The sequence below is a fragment of the Pan paniscus genome, chromosome 16 (assembly GCF_029289425.2).
Source record: "Pan paniscus chromosome 16, NHGRI_mPanPan1-v2.0_pri, whole genome shotgun sequence".
Taxonomy (NCBI): Eukaryota; Metazoa; Chordata; class Mammalia; order Primates; family Hominidae; genus Pan; species Pan paniscus.
In genome coordinates, this window is record NC_073265.2 from 38,816,070 (window position 1) to 38,835,529 (window position 19,460).

Here is a 19,460-nt window from a genome sequence, read left to right on the forward strand (position 1 = left end):
TATAAATCACAATTGTATTTATTTATAGGGTACAATGTATCATTTTGATAAATGTATACAATGTGAAATGATTAAATCAAGCTACTTAATATATCCATTATCTCAGTTACTTATAATTTGTTGAGGTGAGACATTTAAAATTTACCTTCTTAGCAATTTTGAAGTATACAATATAGTACTATTAATTGTAGTGACCATGTTGTGCAATGGATCTCAAAAAGTTATTCCTCCTGTCTCACTGAAACTCTTTACCCTTTGAACATGTGCCCATTGCCAGCCCTCAGCCCAGCCTCTGTAACTACTGCTCTGCTCTCTACTTCTGTGAGTTCAACTTTTTTAGGTTCCACATATAAGTGAGATCATGTGATGTTTGTCTTTATGAGCCTGGCTTATTCCACTTAGCAAAATGTTCTCCAGGTTCATTCAGGTTGTCACAAATGTTAGGATTTCCTTTTTTCAAGGCCCAAGCATATTCTATTGTGTACTTACACCACATTATCCATTCATTCGTTGACAATTAGGTTGATTTCCATGATGGACACTTAGGTTGATTTCCTGTCTTAGCTATTGTGCTGCAATGAATGTGGAAATAGAGTTATGTATTTGACATATTGATTTCAATTTCTTTGGATGTATATCCAGAAGTGGGATTACTGGAGCATGTGGTAGTTCTATTTTTAGTTTTTGAGAAATCCATACTGTTTTCCATATTAGCTGTAGTAATTCATATTTCCAATCATATACAAGCATTTCCTTTTCTCCATAACCTCACCAAAACTTGTTATCTTTCATCTTTTTGATAACAGTCATGTGAGATAAAATCTCACACATCAAACAGTTGTGTGAGATGACATCCCATGGTGGTTTTGGTTTGTATTCCCCTAACGATTAGTGATGTTGAGCATTTTTTCAAATACTGTTCACATAGCTATTTGTATGTCTTCCTTTGAGAAGTGTTTAGAGCCTCTGCCCATTTTAAAAATTTTATCAAATTATTTTATCAAATTTGAAATGTATTATTTATTGTGGTCAGCATGCAGTATAATAGATCATTAAAACTTATTTCTCTGGTGTAAGTGAAACTTTGCACCTTTTGATCATCTCACCTTTCCCCATTTCTCCCCACCCTCGGCCTCTGATAACTACCTTTCTGCTGTTTCTATGAGATTGACTTTTTAAAATGCCACATGTAAGTGAGATCATACAGTATTTGTCTTTCTGTGACTGGCTTATTTCAGTTAGCAAAACATCCAGTTCCATCTAGGTTGTTGGAAATTACAGGATATCCTTCTTTTTAAAGGCTATATATTTTTATATAATATATAATATATAAATATATTTAAATATATATTAAATATTACATATTATGTATTTATATAATTTATTATGAATATATTTAATATTACATATTAAATATATATTATATATAATTATATACCAAATCTTCTTTATCCATTCATCCATTGATGGACATTCAGGTTGCTTTCATATCTCGGTTATTGCGATTAATACTAAAATGAACATGAAAATGCAAATCTTTTCAACACAGCAGTTTAAACTCCTTTGTATATAAACAGAAATGGGATTGCTGGATCTTACGGTGATTCTACTTTCAGTTTTTTTGTGGAAACTTCATACTATTTTCCAAAATGACTACTAATTCACTTTGTTCCTTTTAAAATCAGGTTGTTTTCCTGCTATTAAATTGTTTAAATTGCTTATATATTTTGGACATTAACCCCTTATCAGATGTATGGTTTTCAAATATTTTCTCCCATTCTACAGGTTCTCTTTTCAATCTATTGACTGTTTGCTTTGCTCTGCTGAAGCTTTTTAGTTTCACGCAATTCCATTTGTCTATTTTTTGCTTTTGTTGCCTGTACATTTGGCTTCATACTCAAAAAATCACTGTACAAACCAACGTCATGGAGCTTTTCCTCTGTTTTCTTCTAGTAGTTTTACAGTTTCAGATCTGATATTTAAGTCTTTAATTCATGCTGACTTTTGTATATGATGTGAAATAAGGGTTCAATTTCCGTCTTCTGCATGTGGATACTCAGTTATCCCAACAACAGTTATTCAAGACTGTCCATTCTCTGTTATGTGTTCTTGGCGTCTTTGTTGAAAACCAATTAGTTGTAAACGTGTAGATTCATTTGGGGGCTCTCTTTTCTGTTCTATGCGTATATGTGTCTGTTTTTATGCCAATACTCTGCTTTTTTTGGTTACTACAGCATTGTAGTATATTTTGAAGTTAGGTAGGGTGATACTTCAAGCTTTGTTCTTTTTGCTCAAGATTGCTCAGACTATTCAGGATCTTCTGCAGTTCCATATAAATTTTAGGACTGTTTTTTTCTATCTCTGTTTAAACATCACTGGAATTTTGTTAGGGATTGCATTGATTCTGTAGGTTGCTTTGGGTAGTATAGACATTTTAATAATACTAATTCTTTCAATCTATAAACACAGGATATCTTTCCATTTATTTGTGTCATTTTCAATTTCTTTCATCAGTATTTTATATTTCTAGTATACAGATCTCTCACCTCCTTGGTTAAGTTTAAATCTAAGTATTTTACTTTTTGTTATTACTATTGTAAACAGAATTGTTTTCTTGATTTCTTTTTTGTATAATTCATTGTTAGTGTACAGAAATGCTACTAATTTTTGAATGTTGATTTTGTATCCTGCAACTTAATTCATACAACATTTCTAACAGTTTTTTGGTGGAATCTTTAGGATTTTCTGTATATAAGATGTTGTTACAAACAGAGATATTTCACTTCTTCCTTTTCTATTAGGATACTTTTATTTCTTTCTCTGGCCTAATTGCTATGGCTTTCTTCTTTTTTAATGTAAGAATTTACAGCTATAAATTTCCCTCTTTGCACTGCTTGTGCTGCATCTCATAAGTTTTGGTATGTTGTGTTTTTGTTTTCATTTGTCTCAAGGTATTTTCTGATTTCCTTTTTGATTTGTTCTTTGACCCATTGGTTGTTCAGGAACAATGGGAACTCAATATATTAACAATGGGAGTATAAAATTGTACATTCACCTGGAAAAACAATGTGACATTTTCTCATTAAGCTCATCATTTTCATACCAAACAACCCACAATTCCTTTCCTTCTTTATATGTCTTATACCTTCTGTTTGAGAGCAGGGCACTTTCATAGGCCTGTAGAAACTGAGGTATATAATATTTATGCTTGGGAATAGGCATTCCTCTTCTTTTGCTAAGCCTTTAGGAGCTGGACTCAAGTCAAGTAATGAGCTGTATTTGGGTTTTGTTTCTTCTATGGTCACTCAGTGAAACACAGGCTTCAATTTGCTCTTGTGCTACCTCATTTTTAGAATTCTCAAATAACCAACTTTTGGCCTAATTGAGTTTCTTTATTTTCTCTTTTTAATGTTATTAATTTTCTCTCTGATCTTTATTATTTTATTTTCTTCTGCTTTCCATAGGTTTGGCTTTTTTTTTTCTTTTTCCACTTTCTTAAGGTAGAAGCTGAACTTTCTCTTTCTGGAGAACTTTCTCTTTTTTCTAATGTAGGGATTTTAATTCTATGATTTTCTCTCTAAATACTGCTTTAGTTATATCTCACACATTTTAATGTTTTCATTTTCATTTAGTTCAAAATAATTTTTGATTTCCTTATTGATTCCTGATTTGATCCATGGTTACTGAGAATTGTGTTCATTACCAAATATTTGGGGATTTTCTAGATATCTGTTATTATTTTGTAATATAATTCCATGTTGATCTGAAAACACTGTGTTTGACTTAAATTCTTATAAACTTATTAGGATATTTTCCTAGCTCAGAATGTAGTTAATCTTAGCAACTGTTTAATGTGGACTTGAGAAAAATGTGTATTCTGCTGTTATTGGGAGGTGCTACGATTTGAATGTGTCCCCCAAAGTTCATATATTGAAAACTTGATCCCCAATGCAGTGGTGTTGGGAGATGAGGCCTAATGGGAGGTGTTTGGGTCTTGGGGACATTACCCTCATGAACAGATTATGCCATTATCACAGAAGTGGGTTTGTTATCATAGGAGGGGCCCTCTTGCTTGTTCCCTCTCTCACTCTTCTACTTGCTGCCAAGGGATGATGCAGCAAAAAGGCCCTCACCACATGCCGGTCCCTCTATCTTGGACTTCCCAGCCTACTGTGAGCCAATTCATTCTGTTCATTATAAATCACCATTCTATTATTGTAGCACAAAACCAACTAATACAAGAGAGATGTTTAATAAATGTCAATTAGTCAAGTTGCTTGACAGTGTTGTTCAAGCCTTCTATATCATACTGTATCCTTACTGATTTTCTGTATATTCTACCAACTATTCAAAGAAGGGGCTGAAGTCTCTATACGTACTGATTTGTGTATTTCTCTTTGAAGCATTAAAAGTTTTTATTAAATGTGTTTTGAAGCATTTTTATTAGGTGCATAAATATTTGGAATTGTTATGTTAGGTTGATGAATTGACCACTTCAACATTATAAAATTACTTTCTTTATCCCTGGCAACATTGCTTTGAAATCTACTTTGTATGATGGATTAAAAAAAAACTGACTTTGTAAGTTAAATGCCTTCCTTTTGTTGCTGTTTAGAGGGGAATGATGCACTTTCCAGGTATTTGTCTTTTTTGTAGTTAAGGTCCCAAGAGCAATTTTTTTTAAATATTAAGGGTATTATAATATTATTACTGAAATTCTTCCAGTAAAACACAGTTTCAGGTGCTGTTTATTTCTTCTCTTATTGATTCCCAGATACCCCCTCTGATATGGTTTGGCTCTGTGTCCCCAAACAAATCTCATCTTGAATTGTAATCCCCACATGTCGAGGGAGGGACCGGGAGGGAGGTGACTGAATCATGGGAATGGTTTCCCCCACGATGTTCTCGTAATAGTCAGTGAGTTCTCATGAGACCTGTGGCTTAAAAAGTGTGGCACTTTCCCTTCCCTTTCTGTCTTTCCTGCATTCCTGTGAAGAAGGTGCCTGCTTCCCTTTTGCCTTCCACCATGATTGTAAGTTTCCTGAGGCCTCCACAACCATGCGGAAATACGAGTCAATTAAATCTCTTTCCTTCATAAATTGCTCAGTCTTAGGTGGTTCTTTATAACAGTGTGAAAACAGACTAATACACCTTCTTTATCTGTTCAATCCTAATCAGAATTCTCACCTTTCTAATTCTGGATCTTCTGATTAAAAATCTGGCTTAGACTCTAATTATATAATATGTGATATATATTATGATAGATATAATATATGAAGTCTAATTTCAAAGATCCAGAATCTTTTGAAATCTATATTAAAGTTTTAACTCCTCTGAAAGAACTCTAGACATCATATAGGATTTCTAAGGAATGCTCAAAAACTAATCTCTGTAGTTGCATGCAGAAAAGCATTTTTGTACTAGACTTATCTCTACTGAAAAATTAATTATGCCAAAAATCAACTTAAAAAATAAATTTTTAAAAATCACTATACCCTAAATTTATGGAGAAACCACCACCAAAAGGAGTCATGCAAAAGAGCAATGGAGGCTTCTGAGAGAAAATGAGTCTTCCAGATTTTAAAAACTCTTTCCTATGGAAAAAAACAAAAGAGAGATGCATGGAGATTAAAATATATTACAAAACATGTTAATGTAAATAGGCTTTATAAAGAGTATGCTTTCATTGCTTATAGATCAGCACTGTCCAACAGAAATTTAACATGAGCCACATACATAATGTTAAATTTTCTTGTAGCCACATTAAAAAAGTAAAAAGTGAAATTAACTTTAGTGACATTTTATTTAACCAAATATATTTAAAATATCATTTCAACATAATTTTTATAAAAATTATTAAAATATTTTGGATTCTATTTTTAGTACTAGGCATTTGAAATACGGTATATATTTTTGATAGCATATCTCAACTTGAACACTACATTTTCATCAGAAGTACTAGATTAATATTTAGACTTCATAGAATACATGTTTGTAATTTTCTTCCAAACATAATTAAAAGCTTTTTAATAACTAAATCAAATATAGTTTTTAGATTTATATATAAAGTAGTTAAAAGAAATACAATAAAAAATTCAGCTCCTCAGTCATACTAGTCATATTTCATATGCTCAATAATCATATTTGGCTAGTAGATATTGAAAGGACACCAAGAACAGCAAAAATGTAAGATTCATGCCATTATTTCCCCCTTTTCCACTGAGGACAAATATCAACAATCAATCATGGACTTATATTCTAATAAGCCCCTATCCTGAGCCTGTGTAGTATTCTTCCTAAACAAACAATTAATCAAAATTGGAATAAACGGCTAAATTTGTCTACTGTAACTACTAGAAAATATAAGTTTTGGTTTAAATAGGCAGATTCAATAAGATTACTTTATCTTCTTAGTCACAAAATGTTTTAATGCCAGATTGAGTAACATTCAAGATTTCTTTTAAGTGCATCCAGAGGTATGAATTCCTCTTCAAGTACAGGTCTATAAAAAGGATACCATATAAACTCTCATGGCAAGAAAATTATTATGTATTCTGTGGGGACACATCTTTTTCATAGGCCACTAAGTATAGTATGATGTACACTGGTAACAGCTTCAACTTGGATTTAATACTTTTTAATGAAAAAGAACATATGTAATGTACATAAACACAAAGAGCAGAAAATTGAAATAGAGGGCAAAATGACCAGTTTTACCAGGTAACCATCCCACCCTCATTTTAGCCCTCGTATTCACTGGCTATTGATCTAATTACCTCCCAACACCTGCAGTTTTTCATTGTTTGGTTACCCTACAGGGATACTACCCCAAAATTCCCACAGACACTTGAAGACTCAAAAGAAACACCCAGAAGGGTTGTGAAGAAGGACACTCACAACTTATTTCAGGATCAAAAATGAGCAGGCTAAAACATCCTGAGCTGACAGAGCAGGAACAGACAAGAAGGAAAAAACACCTGTTACGGTTACATGCCAAGCCAGTGTACGCTAGCAACCTCAGGGTCCCAAAGCAGTAACACAGAGTTTAATATATTCTTTTCTGGTAATTAGTGGGTTAGACACATCACTGGTCTTTCCTGCCAAATTTAATGCCCAAAGGATCAAATCTTGTTGAACACCTAATTTATCATAGCTTTAAGTAAAGGTCTGATTCATTAAATCATACTGTCAAAATCTATCCTACAATAAAATGAAATATTTACATACATCAAAATTATGGGCTTTTAAAATAAAAAGATAAATTTGTTCAGCATCCAAATGTCTGGGTAGCTGAGTAAGTTCATTTGCTTTGAATCCTGTGAAGCTGCAACCCTAGAAAGAGGAAAATGTAACAGGAGAGTAAATATTTCACTCTTCTCACTATAGTAGACTCATATAACTACAGAAGACCAACATTTAACTATCACTCACTAACATAATTACTTTACTTCTTTTTACTAAATTAACTAAAAATTATATAACCCATCTAAGAAAAACCTTTGGTCATGCACGGTGGCTCACGCCTGTAATCCCACCACACTGGGAGGCTGAAGTGGGTGGATCACTTGAGGTCGGGAGTTCGAGACCAGCCTGGACAACATGGTGAAACCCTGTTTCTATTAAAAATACAAAAATTAGCTGGGCGTGGTGGCACGCGCCTGTAATCACAGCTACTTGGGAGGCTGAGGCAGGAGAATCACTTGAATCTGGGAGGCAGAGGTTGCAGTGAGCCACAGTTGCGCCACTGCACTCCAGCCTGGGCCACAGAGTGAGGCTCCATTCCCCACACCCCCTGCAAAAAAAGAAAAACCTTCATATTTTCTGCTTCTTTGAAATTAAGAACCCTAGCACATTCATATGCCATATTTATAATAAAAACAAAATCATATTTCAGAACTAATTTTGATATAAACTCAAATGATCAAGAATTTTAGCTAGACTACACATAAGTAAATAAAGACTAGGCAGAAAGAGAAAGCTTCTATACCTGTTTCCAACTCTCTCCTCTGGTACCTCTCTCTATATTTAGAGCCTTGTTTATATTGTTGTAAACATTATTTTAGTCCTACATAATACACTTGATATACAATCTGGCAGAACAGAAATTTTAAGTACCTCTATATTCTTCTCTGTCTCCATTTCATCTGAAAGCTGGAAAACATTTTAAATAAACTCTTTAAAACTCTAAATTAAAGAAATTTTACATTTAGTAAATTTGTTCAGTTAACTAGTATGCATAGATAAATATAGATACATGTATATATATCCTACAGAGGCCTAAAATACTATTGCTGTGTTTGATATTGGAAATTCAAAGATGGCCTTTGCCCTCAAACTAGTTATGGTTCAAAAACGGAATCAGATACATATACAAACAAAACAAATAGATATAAGGGCTATAATAAACAAACTACTTATTACAGTTTGGTTCCCTGGGAAATAGACTCTCTGGGGAAGTTTAGTGTTCAGAATGTTTGTTGTGAGTGCTTTTGGAATCAATGCCTTTTGGAATCAATGCCTTTGGCAGTCAAGGGAAGAGGCAGGATTGGGCAGATGGAGAAATTAGTTATGATGGAGGCCTAATAGCCACAACTGGCTCAAAGAAGAGTTCTAGAGCTGAAAGTATCGATCAGAGCTGTCCTGCATTGGACTGAAATAGCCAAGCCTTTCTGCTCCAACTTGAGCAGTCACTGGATGGTTCCTGGAAAGATGTTTCCTCAGAAGAGGAAGTTCTCTGGAGGTAAGTAAACCAATGAAGGGGCTGACAGTTGAAGGGTGTCCCTTAACAGCACTCTTAGGCCCTAGAGCACAGATCCTTCTTTGAAAGGGAATTGGGTGGCAAATTTTAATGTCTACTACACTGCTTTATACACATAGATTAGTTTTTGATCATCTAGTCATGTTTACATATATATATATATATATATAACATACATAATATGTATATATACTATAGACAGACATAGATAGATAGATAGCAGGTTAATTTCCACATTCCTAATTACTCCAACAATAACTAAGCTTACAAGTAAGTTTTACACACACAATACCACACATACACACATATTACACATACACATATATTGGAAAGGAGATGACATATGACATATAAAACAAATTGGAAAGAATGATGTATTGCTTCCAGAAAGAGGATCATATTATTCTCACTTTTTAAAGTGTACACAGGAATAAGAAAGAGAGACTTTTTAGGAAAAATGAGATCAAATATGATTGGAAAGAAGGCTATATGCTTGAAAGCTATAGATCAATAAAGATGGGGTCAGAAATGGGACTATATTAAAATAGGCTGCTGTACAGCAAAGGAAACAATTAACAGAGTGATGACACAACCTTCGTAATGGGAGAAAATATTTGCAAACCATCTATTTAACAAGAGACAAATATCCAGAATATATTAGTATTTAAGCCACTGGAACAACTCAACAGCAAAAATAAACACAAATAATACCATGAAAAGGTAGGCAAAGGATCTGAATATACATTTCTCAAAAGAAGACATATAAATGGCCTATGAAAAACGTTCAACATCACAAATCATCAGAGAAATGCAAGTCAAACCCACAATGAAATATCATCTTATCCAAATTAGAATGGCTATTATCAAAAGACAACAAATGCTAGTAAGGATGAAGAGAAAAGAGAATTCTTATAATACTACTGGTGGGAATGTAAATTAGTACAGCTATCATGGAAAACAGTACAGAGGTTTCTCAAAAAACTAAAAATAGAACTGTCATACAATTAGTCCAGCAATCCCACTACTCAGTATCTCTCCAAAAGAAAGGAAATCAAAGGGATACCTGCACTCTCAGGTTTACTGGAACACTATTCACGATAGCTAAGGTATGGAACCAACCTAAGTTTCCATCAAAGGATAAATAGATAAAATGTGTATATACACAATGGAATACTATTTAGCCATTAAACGAATGAAATCCTGTCATTTGCAGCAATATGGATAAAACTGGAGGTTGTCTGTTAAGTGAAATAAGGCACAGAAAGACAAGTATTATGTGTTCTTACTCATATGTGGGAACTTAAAAAGTTTATTTCATGGAGGTATAGGGCAGAATGGTGGTTACCAGAGGCTGTGAGAAGGGTGTTTGGGGAGTGGAGGAGATTAAGAGAGGTTGGTTAATGTGTACAACCATATAGTTATTTAGAATGATTAAGTTCTACTGTTTGATAGCATAGTAGGGCAACTATAGTTAGCAACAATGTATTGTATATTTCAAAATAGCTATAAAAGAATATTTGAAATGTTCCTGACACAAAAAATGATAGCTATTCTAAATAACCTGATTTGATCATTACACATTGCATGCATGAATCAAAATATCACATGTACCCTGTAAATAGGTACAATGATTATGTATCAATAAAAAAGATGAAGTCAGATTTAATTAAATGTTAAGGTTAATCTCCAAGTCCTGGCTTTATTCTGCAGGAGGAAAAGAAACAGTGGAAGTTTTCAAGCAGCAGAGTTGCAGTAACAGAAAACATAGTTTTTGGTCATATAACCTGAAAATGAGACCACAAAAATATAAATACATGTTAAAATTCTGATTGATAGATCCAATAAAACTTTTATATTTAACAAAAAGAATAACTATTAAAACTTTTGTTAGTATAATTTACCTAAAGCCCATTTCAATAGATTTTGAAAAGTCATTTGATAAAACTAAGTAGTCACAATTTTAAAACTTCTTTGAAAGGAGCATGCCTTGTAAATGTGAGGAAATACAGAAGAGCCACTTGGCTGAGCGAGTGCCCAGCTACTAACCAGCATGCTTAAGCACCATCTACTGAATCACATCCCAAACTTCAACACTAAAAATACTTTGCAAATACATGCCCCGATAAAACCAAGGACAATAATTCAGCTACAAAAAAAGACCCAACACAAAGTCTCAGCCCTCTGAAAACAACCAGAAACAAAGCCAACTGACTACACTCAAACTACACCACAGTTAAAGGAACATCAGCCCACACAGATGAGAATCAGCACAAGAACTCTGGCAATTCAAAAAGCCAAAGTGTCTTTTTCCTCCAACTGACTGCACTAGTTCCAGTAATGGTGCTTAACCAGGTTGAAATGGCTGAAATGACAGGCAAAGAATTCAGAACATGGATAGAAATAAAGATCATGAAAATTCAGAAGAAACTGAAACCAACTCCAAAGAATCTAAGGATTACAATAAAACAATACAGGAGCTGAAAGTTGAAAGGATAATTTTAAGAAAGAACCAAACTGAACTGACAGAGCTGAAAAACACACTAAAAGTATTTAATAATACAATCACAAGTATTAACAGCAGAATAGACCAAGCTGAGGAATGAATCTCAGACCTCAAAGATTGCTTCTCAGAAATAACTCAGTCACACAAAAATAAATAAAAAATAATGAACAAAACCTCTGAGAAATATGAGATTATGTAAAGAGATCAAATCTACACTCACTAGAATTCCTGAAAATGGGGGAGAGAAAAGGAACTTGGAAAACATATTTCAGGACATCATCCATGATAATTTCCCAAATCTCGTTAGAGAGGCCAAAATTCAAATTCAGGAAACACAGAGAGAACCCTTGTGAGATACTATACAAGATGACCATCCACAAAACACATAGTTATCAGATTCTCCAAGGTTGACACGAAAGAAAAAATATTAAATGTGGCTAGAGAGAAGGGCAGGTAAACCTACAAAGGGAACCTCACCAGGCTAACAGCAGACCTTTCAGCAAAAATCCTACAAGCCAGAAGAGATTGGGGGCCTATATTCAGTATTCTTTTTTTTTTTTTTTTTTTTTGAGACAGAGTTTCGCTCTTGTTGCCCAGGCTGCAGTGCAGTGGCACAATCTTGGCTCACTGCAACTTCCCCCTCTCAGGTTCAAGTTCTCCTGCCTCAGCCTCCCAAGTAGCTGGAATTATGCACCATTGCGCCTGGCTAATTTTGTATTTTTAGTAGAGATGGGGTTTCACCATGTTGGTCAGGATGGTCTCAAATTCTTGACCTCATGTGATCTACCTGCCTTGGCCTCCCAAAGTGCTGGATTACAGGCGTGAGCCACCGTACCCAGATGTATTCAGTATTCTTAAAGAAAAGAAATTCCAACTAAGAATTTCGTATCTAGCCAAACTAAGCTTCATAAGTGAAGAAGAAATAAGATCTTTTTCAGAAAAGCAAATGTTAAAGGAATTCATTACCAACAGACCTGCTTTGTAAGAGGTCCTTCAGGGAGTGCTAAATACGGAAATCAAAGACCGTTACTAGCCACCAGAGAAACATATTTAAGTACATACACCAGTGACACTAAAAAGTACCTACACAATCAAGTCTGCATAATAACGAACTAACAACAAGATGACAGCCCTAGGGGAACTGTCAGACCTGAACTACGGAAGGCCATCTTGCCCAAAAGATGGGGCCAGTCCATCTTGGGCACCCCTTGGTCTGCTGGCCTCTCCCAGGGCCCCAGCCTGGCTGTACTTGCTTGCAGTACACATACCAGTGACACTATAAAGCAACCACATAAACAAATCTGCATAATAACCAGCTAACATCATGATGACAGGATCAAATCAACACATATCAATACTAACTTTGAATGTAAATGGGGGCTAAATGCCCCCGTTAAAAGGCACAGAGTGGAAACCTGGATAAAGAACCAAGATCCATTAGTACGCTATCTTCAAGAGACCCATCTTGCATGCAATGACGCACATAGGCTCAAAGTAAAGAAATGGAAAAAAATTTACCAAGAAACTGAGAAACAGAAAAAAGCAGGAGTTGCAATCCTAATTTCAGACAAAACAGACTTTAAACCAACAAAAATCAAAAAAGACAAGGGAATTACATAATGGTAAAAGACTCAATTCAACAAGAAGACCTAACTATCCTAAATATATATGCACTCAACACAGGAGAACCCAGATGCATAAAGCAAGTTCTTAGAGACCTTCAAAGAGACTTAGACTCCCACACAGTAATACTGGAAGACTTTTAACACGCCACTGACAATATTAGGACAGATCATTGAGGCAGAAAATTAACAAAGCTATTCAGGACCTAAACCCAGCACTGGGTCAAACGGACCTGGCAGACATCTACAGAAGTCATCACTCCAAAATAACAGAATACACATTTTCATTGCCCACATGGGACATACTCTAAACTCGATCATGTAATCAGAAGTAAAACACTCCTCAGCAAATGCAAAAGAACTGAATTCATGACAGTCTCTTGGACCACGCAGCAATCAAATTAGAAATCAAGACTAGGAAATTCACTCAAAACCATACAATTACATGGAAATTGAATAACCTGCTACTGAATGACTTTCAGGAAAAAAAAAAGGAATTAAGGCAGAAATCAGGAAGTCCTTTGGAACTGATGAGAACAAAGGTATAACACACCAGAATCTCCGGGACACAGCTAAGGCAGTGTTAAGAGGGAAATTTATAGCACTAAATGCCAACATCAAAAAGTTAAAAAGATCTGAAGTTAACAACCTAACATCACAACTAAAAGAACCAGGGAATCAAAAGAAAACCAAACCCAAAGCTAGCAGAAGACAAAAAATAACCAAAATCAGAGCTGAACTGAAGGAGACTGAGACACAAAAAAAATTCAGAAGATCAACAAATCCAGGACAACTCCCGTTTTTGTTTTTTTTTAATTAACAAAATAGACTGCTAGCTAGACTAATAAAGAGGAAAACAGAGAAGAATCAAATAAACACAATCAGAAATGATAAGGGAATAGGAGGTCAGCACAAAAGTTTACAGATCATAAAGGCCTTGCTGATAAAACAGGTTGCAGTAAAGGAGGCGGCCAAAACCCACCAAAACCAAAATGGCGACGAGAGTGAGAGACCTCAAGTCATCCTCACTGCTACACTCCCACCAGCACCATGACAGTTTACAAATGACATGACAATGTCAGGAGGTTACTCTTTTTGGTCTAAAAAGGGGAGGCATGAATAATCCACCCGTTGTTTAGCATATCATCAAAAATAACCATAAAAATGGGTAACCAGCAGCCCTTGGGGCTCCTCTGTCTATGGAGTAGCCATTTTTTCATTCCTTTACTTTCTTAATAAACTTGCTTTCACTTTGCAAAAAAAAAAAAAAATTATATGGGGGATATCACCTCTGACCCCACAGAAATACAACCATCGGAGAATACTATAAGCACCTCTGTGCACATAAACTAGAAAATCTGGAAGAAACTGATAAATTCCTGGACACATATACCCTCCCAAGACTGAGCCGAAAAGAAATTGAATCCCTGAACAGACCAATAATGAGGTCTGAAATTGAATCAGTAATAAATAGCCTATCAACCTATTAAAGCCCAGGACCAGATAAATTCACAACTGAATTCTACCAGATGTACAAACAAGGGCTGGTACCATACCTGCTGAAACTATTCCAAAAACTTAAGGGAGAAGGACTCCTCCCTAACTCATTCTATGAGGCCAGCATCATCCTGTTACTAAAACCGGGCAGAGATAACAACAAAAAAAGAGAACTACAGGCCAATACTCTTGATGAACATTGATGCAAAAATCCTCAACAAAATACTGGCAAATTGAATCCAGCAGTACATCAAAAAGCTTATCCACCACAATCAAGTAGGCTTTATCCCTGGGATGCAAAATTGGATCAATATATGCAAATCAATAAATGTGATTCATCACATAAACAAAACTAAAATAAAAAAACGACATGATTATCTCAATAGATGCAGAAAAGGCTTTCGATAAAATTCAACATCCTTTCATGTGAAAAACTCTCATTAAACTACATATTGAAGGTACATACCTCAAAATAATAACAGCCAACTATGACAAACTTACAGCCAATGTCATAATAAATAGGCAAAAGCTGGAAGAATTCCCCTTGAAAACTGGCACAAGAAAAGGATGCCCTCTCTCACCACTTCTACTGAACATAGTATTGGAAGCCCTGGTCAGAGCTATCAGGCAGGAGAAAGAAATAAAGGGCATCCAAATAGAAAGAAAGGAAGTCATACTACCCTGTTTTCAGATGACAATATCCTATACCTAGAAACCCTATAGTCTCAAAAGCTCCTTAAGCTGATAAACAACTTCAGCGAAGTCTCAGGATACAAAATTAATGTATAAAAATCATTAGTACTCCTATATACCAAAAACACTCAAGCCAAGAGCCAAATCAGAAACACAATCCCATTCACGATTGCCACAGACACACAAAAATATCTAGGAATACTGCTTACCAGGGAGGTGAAAGATCTCTACAAGAACTACAAAACACTTCTCGGATCTAATTAAACTAAAGAGCTTCTGCACAGCAAAAGAAACTACCATCAGAGTGAATAGGCAACCTACAGAATGGGAGAAAATTTTTGCAACCTACTCATCTGACAAAGGGCTAATATCCAGAATCTACAATGAACTCAAACAAATTACAAGAAAAAAACAAACAACCCCATCAACAAGTGGGTGAAGGATATGAACAGACACTTCTCTAAAGAAGACATTTATGCAGCCAAAAAACACATGAAAAAATGCTCATCATCACTGGCCATCAGAGAAATGCAAATCAAAACCACAATGAGATACCATCTCACACCAGTTAGAATGGCAATCATTAAAAAGTCAGGAAACAACAGGTGCCGGAGAGGATGTGGAGAAATAGGAACACTTTTACACTGTTGGTGGGACTGTAAACTAGTTCAACCATTGTGGAAGTCAATGTGGCGATTCCTCAGAGATCTAGAACTGGAAATACCATTTGACCCAGCCATCCCATTACTGGGTATATACCCAAAGGATTATAAATCATGCTGCTATAAAGACACATGCATACGTATGCTTATTGCGGCACTATTCACAATAGCAAAGACTTGGAACCAAGCCAAATGTCCAACAATGATAGACTGGATTAAGAAAATGTGGCACATATACACCATGGAATACTATGCAGCCATAAAAAATGATGAGTTCATGTCCTTTGTAGGGACATGGATGAAGATGGAAACCATCATTCGCAGCAAACTATCTCAAGGACAAAAAACCAAACACTGCATGTTCTCACTTATAGGTGGGAATTGAACAATGAGAACACATGGACACAGGAAGGGGAACATCACACACCGGGGACTGTTGTGGGGTGGGTGGAGGGGGGAGGGATAGCATTAGGAGATATACCTAATGCTAAATGACGAGTTGATGGGTGCAGCACACCAACATGGCACATGTATACATATGTAACTAACCTGCACATTGTGCAAATGTACCCTAAAACTTAAAGTATAATAATAAAATTAAATTAAATTGTAAAGAAATCAGAGATGATACAAACAAATGGAAAAACGTTCCATGCTCGTGAACAGGAAGAATCAATATCATTAAAATGACCATAACTTCCCAAAGCAATATGTAGATTCAATGCTATTCCTATTAAACTACCAATCACATTATTCACAGAACTAGAAAAGGCTATTTTTAAATTCATATGGAACCAAAAAAAGAGCTAAAATACCCAAGACAATCCTAAGTAAAAAAAACAACAAAGTTGGGGGCATGATGCTACTTAACTTCAAACTATTATAAACTACAGGGCTACAGCCACCCAAACAGCATGGAACTGGTACAAAAAGAGACACATAGACCAATGGAACAGAATAAAGAACTCATAAATAAGGCCACACATCTACAACTATCTGATCTTTGATAAAGCTGACAAAAACCAGCAATGGGAAAAGGACTCCCTATTCAATAAATAGTGCTGGGATAACTGGCTAGCCATATGCAGAAGATTGAAACTGGACCTTTTCCTTGCACCTTATACAAAAGTTAACTCAAGATAGATTAAAGACCAAAATGTAAAACCCAAAACTATGAAAACCCTGGAAGACAACCTAGGTAATACCATTCTGGACATAGGTATGGGCAAAGATTTCATGACAAAAATGGCAAATGCAATTGCAACAAAAGCAAAAAATGACAAATAGGATCCAATTGAACTAAAGAGCTTCTGCATAGCAAAATAAACTACCAGCAGAGTAAACAACCAACCTACAGAATGGGAGAAAATATTTGCAAACTACGCATCTTACAAAGGTCTAATATCCAACTCACACGGAACTTAATAAGATAAAAGCACATAACCCCATTAAAAAGTGGGCAAAAGGCATGAACAAACACTTTTCAAAAGAAAACATATATGCAGCCAACAAACATGAAAAAAACTCAACATCACTGATCATTAGAGAAGTGCAAGTCAAAACCGCAATGAGATACCATCTCACATCAGTCAGAATAACTGTTATTGAAAAGTCAAAAAATAACAGAAGCTGACGAGGTTGCAGAGAAAAGGGAACCCTTTTCTGTGCTTATAATACACAGCTGGTGGGAATATAAATTAGTTCAGCCACTGTGGGAAGCAGTTTGATGATTTCTGAAAGAACTCAAAAGGAATACATATCATTCTACCATAAAGACACATGCAAATATATGTTCACTGCAGCACTATTCACAATAGCAAAGGCATGGAATCAACCTAAATGCCCATCAATGGTTGACTGCATAAAGAAAATGTGGTATATATACACCACGGAATACTATGCAGCCCTAAGAAACAACAAGATCATGTCCTTTGCAGGTATATGGATCCAGCTGGAGGTCATTATCCTTAGCAAACTAACGCAGGAACAGAAAAACAAATACTGCATGTTCTCACTTTTAAGTGGGAGCTAAATTATGAGAACACATGAACTCATAGAGGGGAACAACAGACACTGGGGCCTATTGAAGGGTGGATGGCAGGAGGAGGGAGAAAATCAGGAAAAATAACTAATGGGCACTAAGTTTAATACCTGGGTGACAAAATAATCTGTACAGCAAACCCGCATGTCACAAGTTTATTTATATAACAAACCTGCACATGTAACCCTGAACTGAAAATAAAAGTTAAATTTGTAAAAATAAAGCATTAAATGAGGTGGCTAGACTAATGGTGATACAAAGTTTTTCTAGCTCTAACATTATATAATTTTAGAACATATTTTTAAAAAGACTAAGTATCTGAAAGTAATTCAAAAGACTTGCCATTTTTATCAAAATCTCAAAAATATTTTTTAAAATTGGCAAAGTAAAGGTCATCAAAAAGAATTATTAATTTTCTAAAATAAGACGACTGATATAGGACCTGCACTACTAAGTATGTTATAAATTATTAAATAACCAAAAAATGTAATAGTATACCTTGAAATAAGTCTTCAAATAACTTGTAGTTATGTGAAGATGCCAATACTCAGTAATATTGAGTATGAAAAGAAAGTAAGTGCAGCTATCTTTAAAACATAGAGATAGATTGGTAACAGTAGACTAAAAGGACATTTACAAAAGTGTTATTAGTGCTCATCTGTGGAAATGTAGTGTTTATATTTTCTGTGAAAATCCAACTTTCAAGGATGATAAAAACATAGATACCATACCATTATCTTTTTTTTCTTATGGTACTTCTTTAGAAATTCCCCATATCGTTCCAATTTTCTATAAGAACCTTTAAGAAAATAAGAATTCACAGTATATATATTATACATATGTACCTCCTCTAAAAATAAACAAAATTTTAAATACTTTAAACAAATTATATACAAAATTATTCAATGAAATCAACTAGCAATTTTGATAAGTATATGTTAATACACACTGTTAGCTGAATGAATAACTGGAATTATTATATAAAGTATATCTTCTGTTTCCTTTTTCTGAAATACCATGTTCCAACTAACATGTCTGTGGCACTTACTCCTATGTCTAAACTTTTATGTCAATCCCTTCTCCTAAAAAAGTCCACATTTTTCAAATAGCTCAGCCACTTACACTTGGTTGTTTCATGGTCACCTTAATTTCAATAAAGTGCAGTACTGTGGAGCAGGGCACAGTGAGACAATATGGGGGGCTCTGAAGTCAGATAACCTAGATAGACTTGAATCCAAGTTCTGATATCTACATATTGAGGACTATATATATATATATATATAATTACCTTTTTTAAAAAACAGAAGGAAGATATGAAAGGATATGTTCATACTTTGTTTACTTGTGGGTATTTTATTTCATTACAAGACGAATTTATACACACACGGGTGTCTGTATGTGTGTATGCAAGCTATATATATGTGTGTGTATTTATATATACATACACAGAAGCTATATATAACTTTTATACATTAAAAATATAAACTTTTAAAAATTTACAGTTTAAATATGAAAATTTTAAAAAAGTTAATTTAATAGAAGTGTATTTAAACACATCTTCAGAATTACACAAATCTAAGTTCAAAAAAGAATATTAAATACCAAAATAACATAATGAATCTAATACCTAAAAACACTTTATAAGTACAATTAGTATCATTTCCAAGACTTATATATATGACAA

At 34.6% G+C, this 19,460-nt stretch overlaps 1 protein-coding gene across 4 annotated transcripts in view; it reads right to left on the reverse strand.

Moving 5' to 3' along the window:
* Nucleotides 1-19,460, reverse strand: part of FAM227B (family with sequence similarity 227 member B) — a 300,149-nt gene that overhangs the window by 245,794 nt on the left and 34,895 nt on the right. For all 4 annotated transcript variants that reach the window (XM_055098575.2, XM_055098572.2, XM_055098573.2 and 1 more), the window contains 4 exons: nt 18,508-18,575; nt 8,116-8,151; nt 7,228-7,332; nt 5,496-5,594 (listed from right to left, as the gene is read on the reverse strand). In XM_055098575.2, the coding sequence (XP_054954550.1) occupies nt 5,496-5,594; nt 7,228-7,332; nt 8,116-8,151; nt 18,508-18,575 (308 nt within the window). The remainder of the gene's footprint in view (nt 1-5,495; nt 5,595-7,227; nt 7,333-8,115; nt 8,152-18,507; nt 18,576-19,460) is intronic.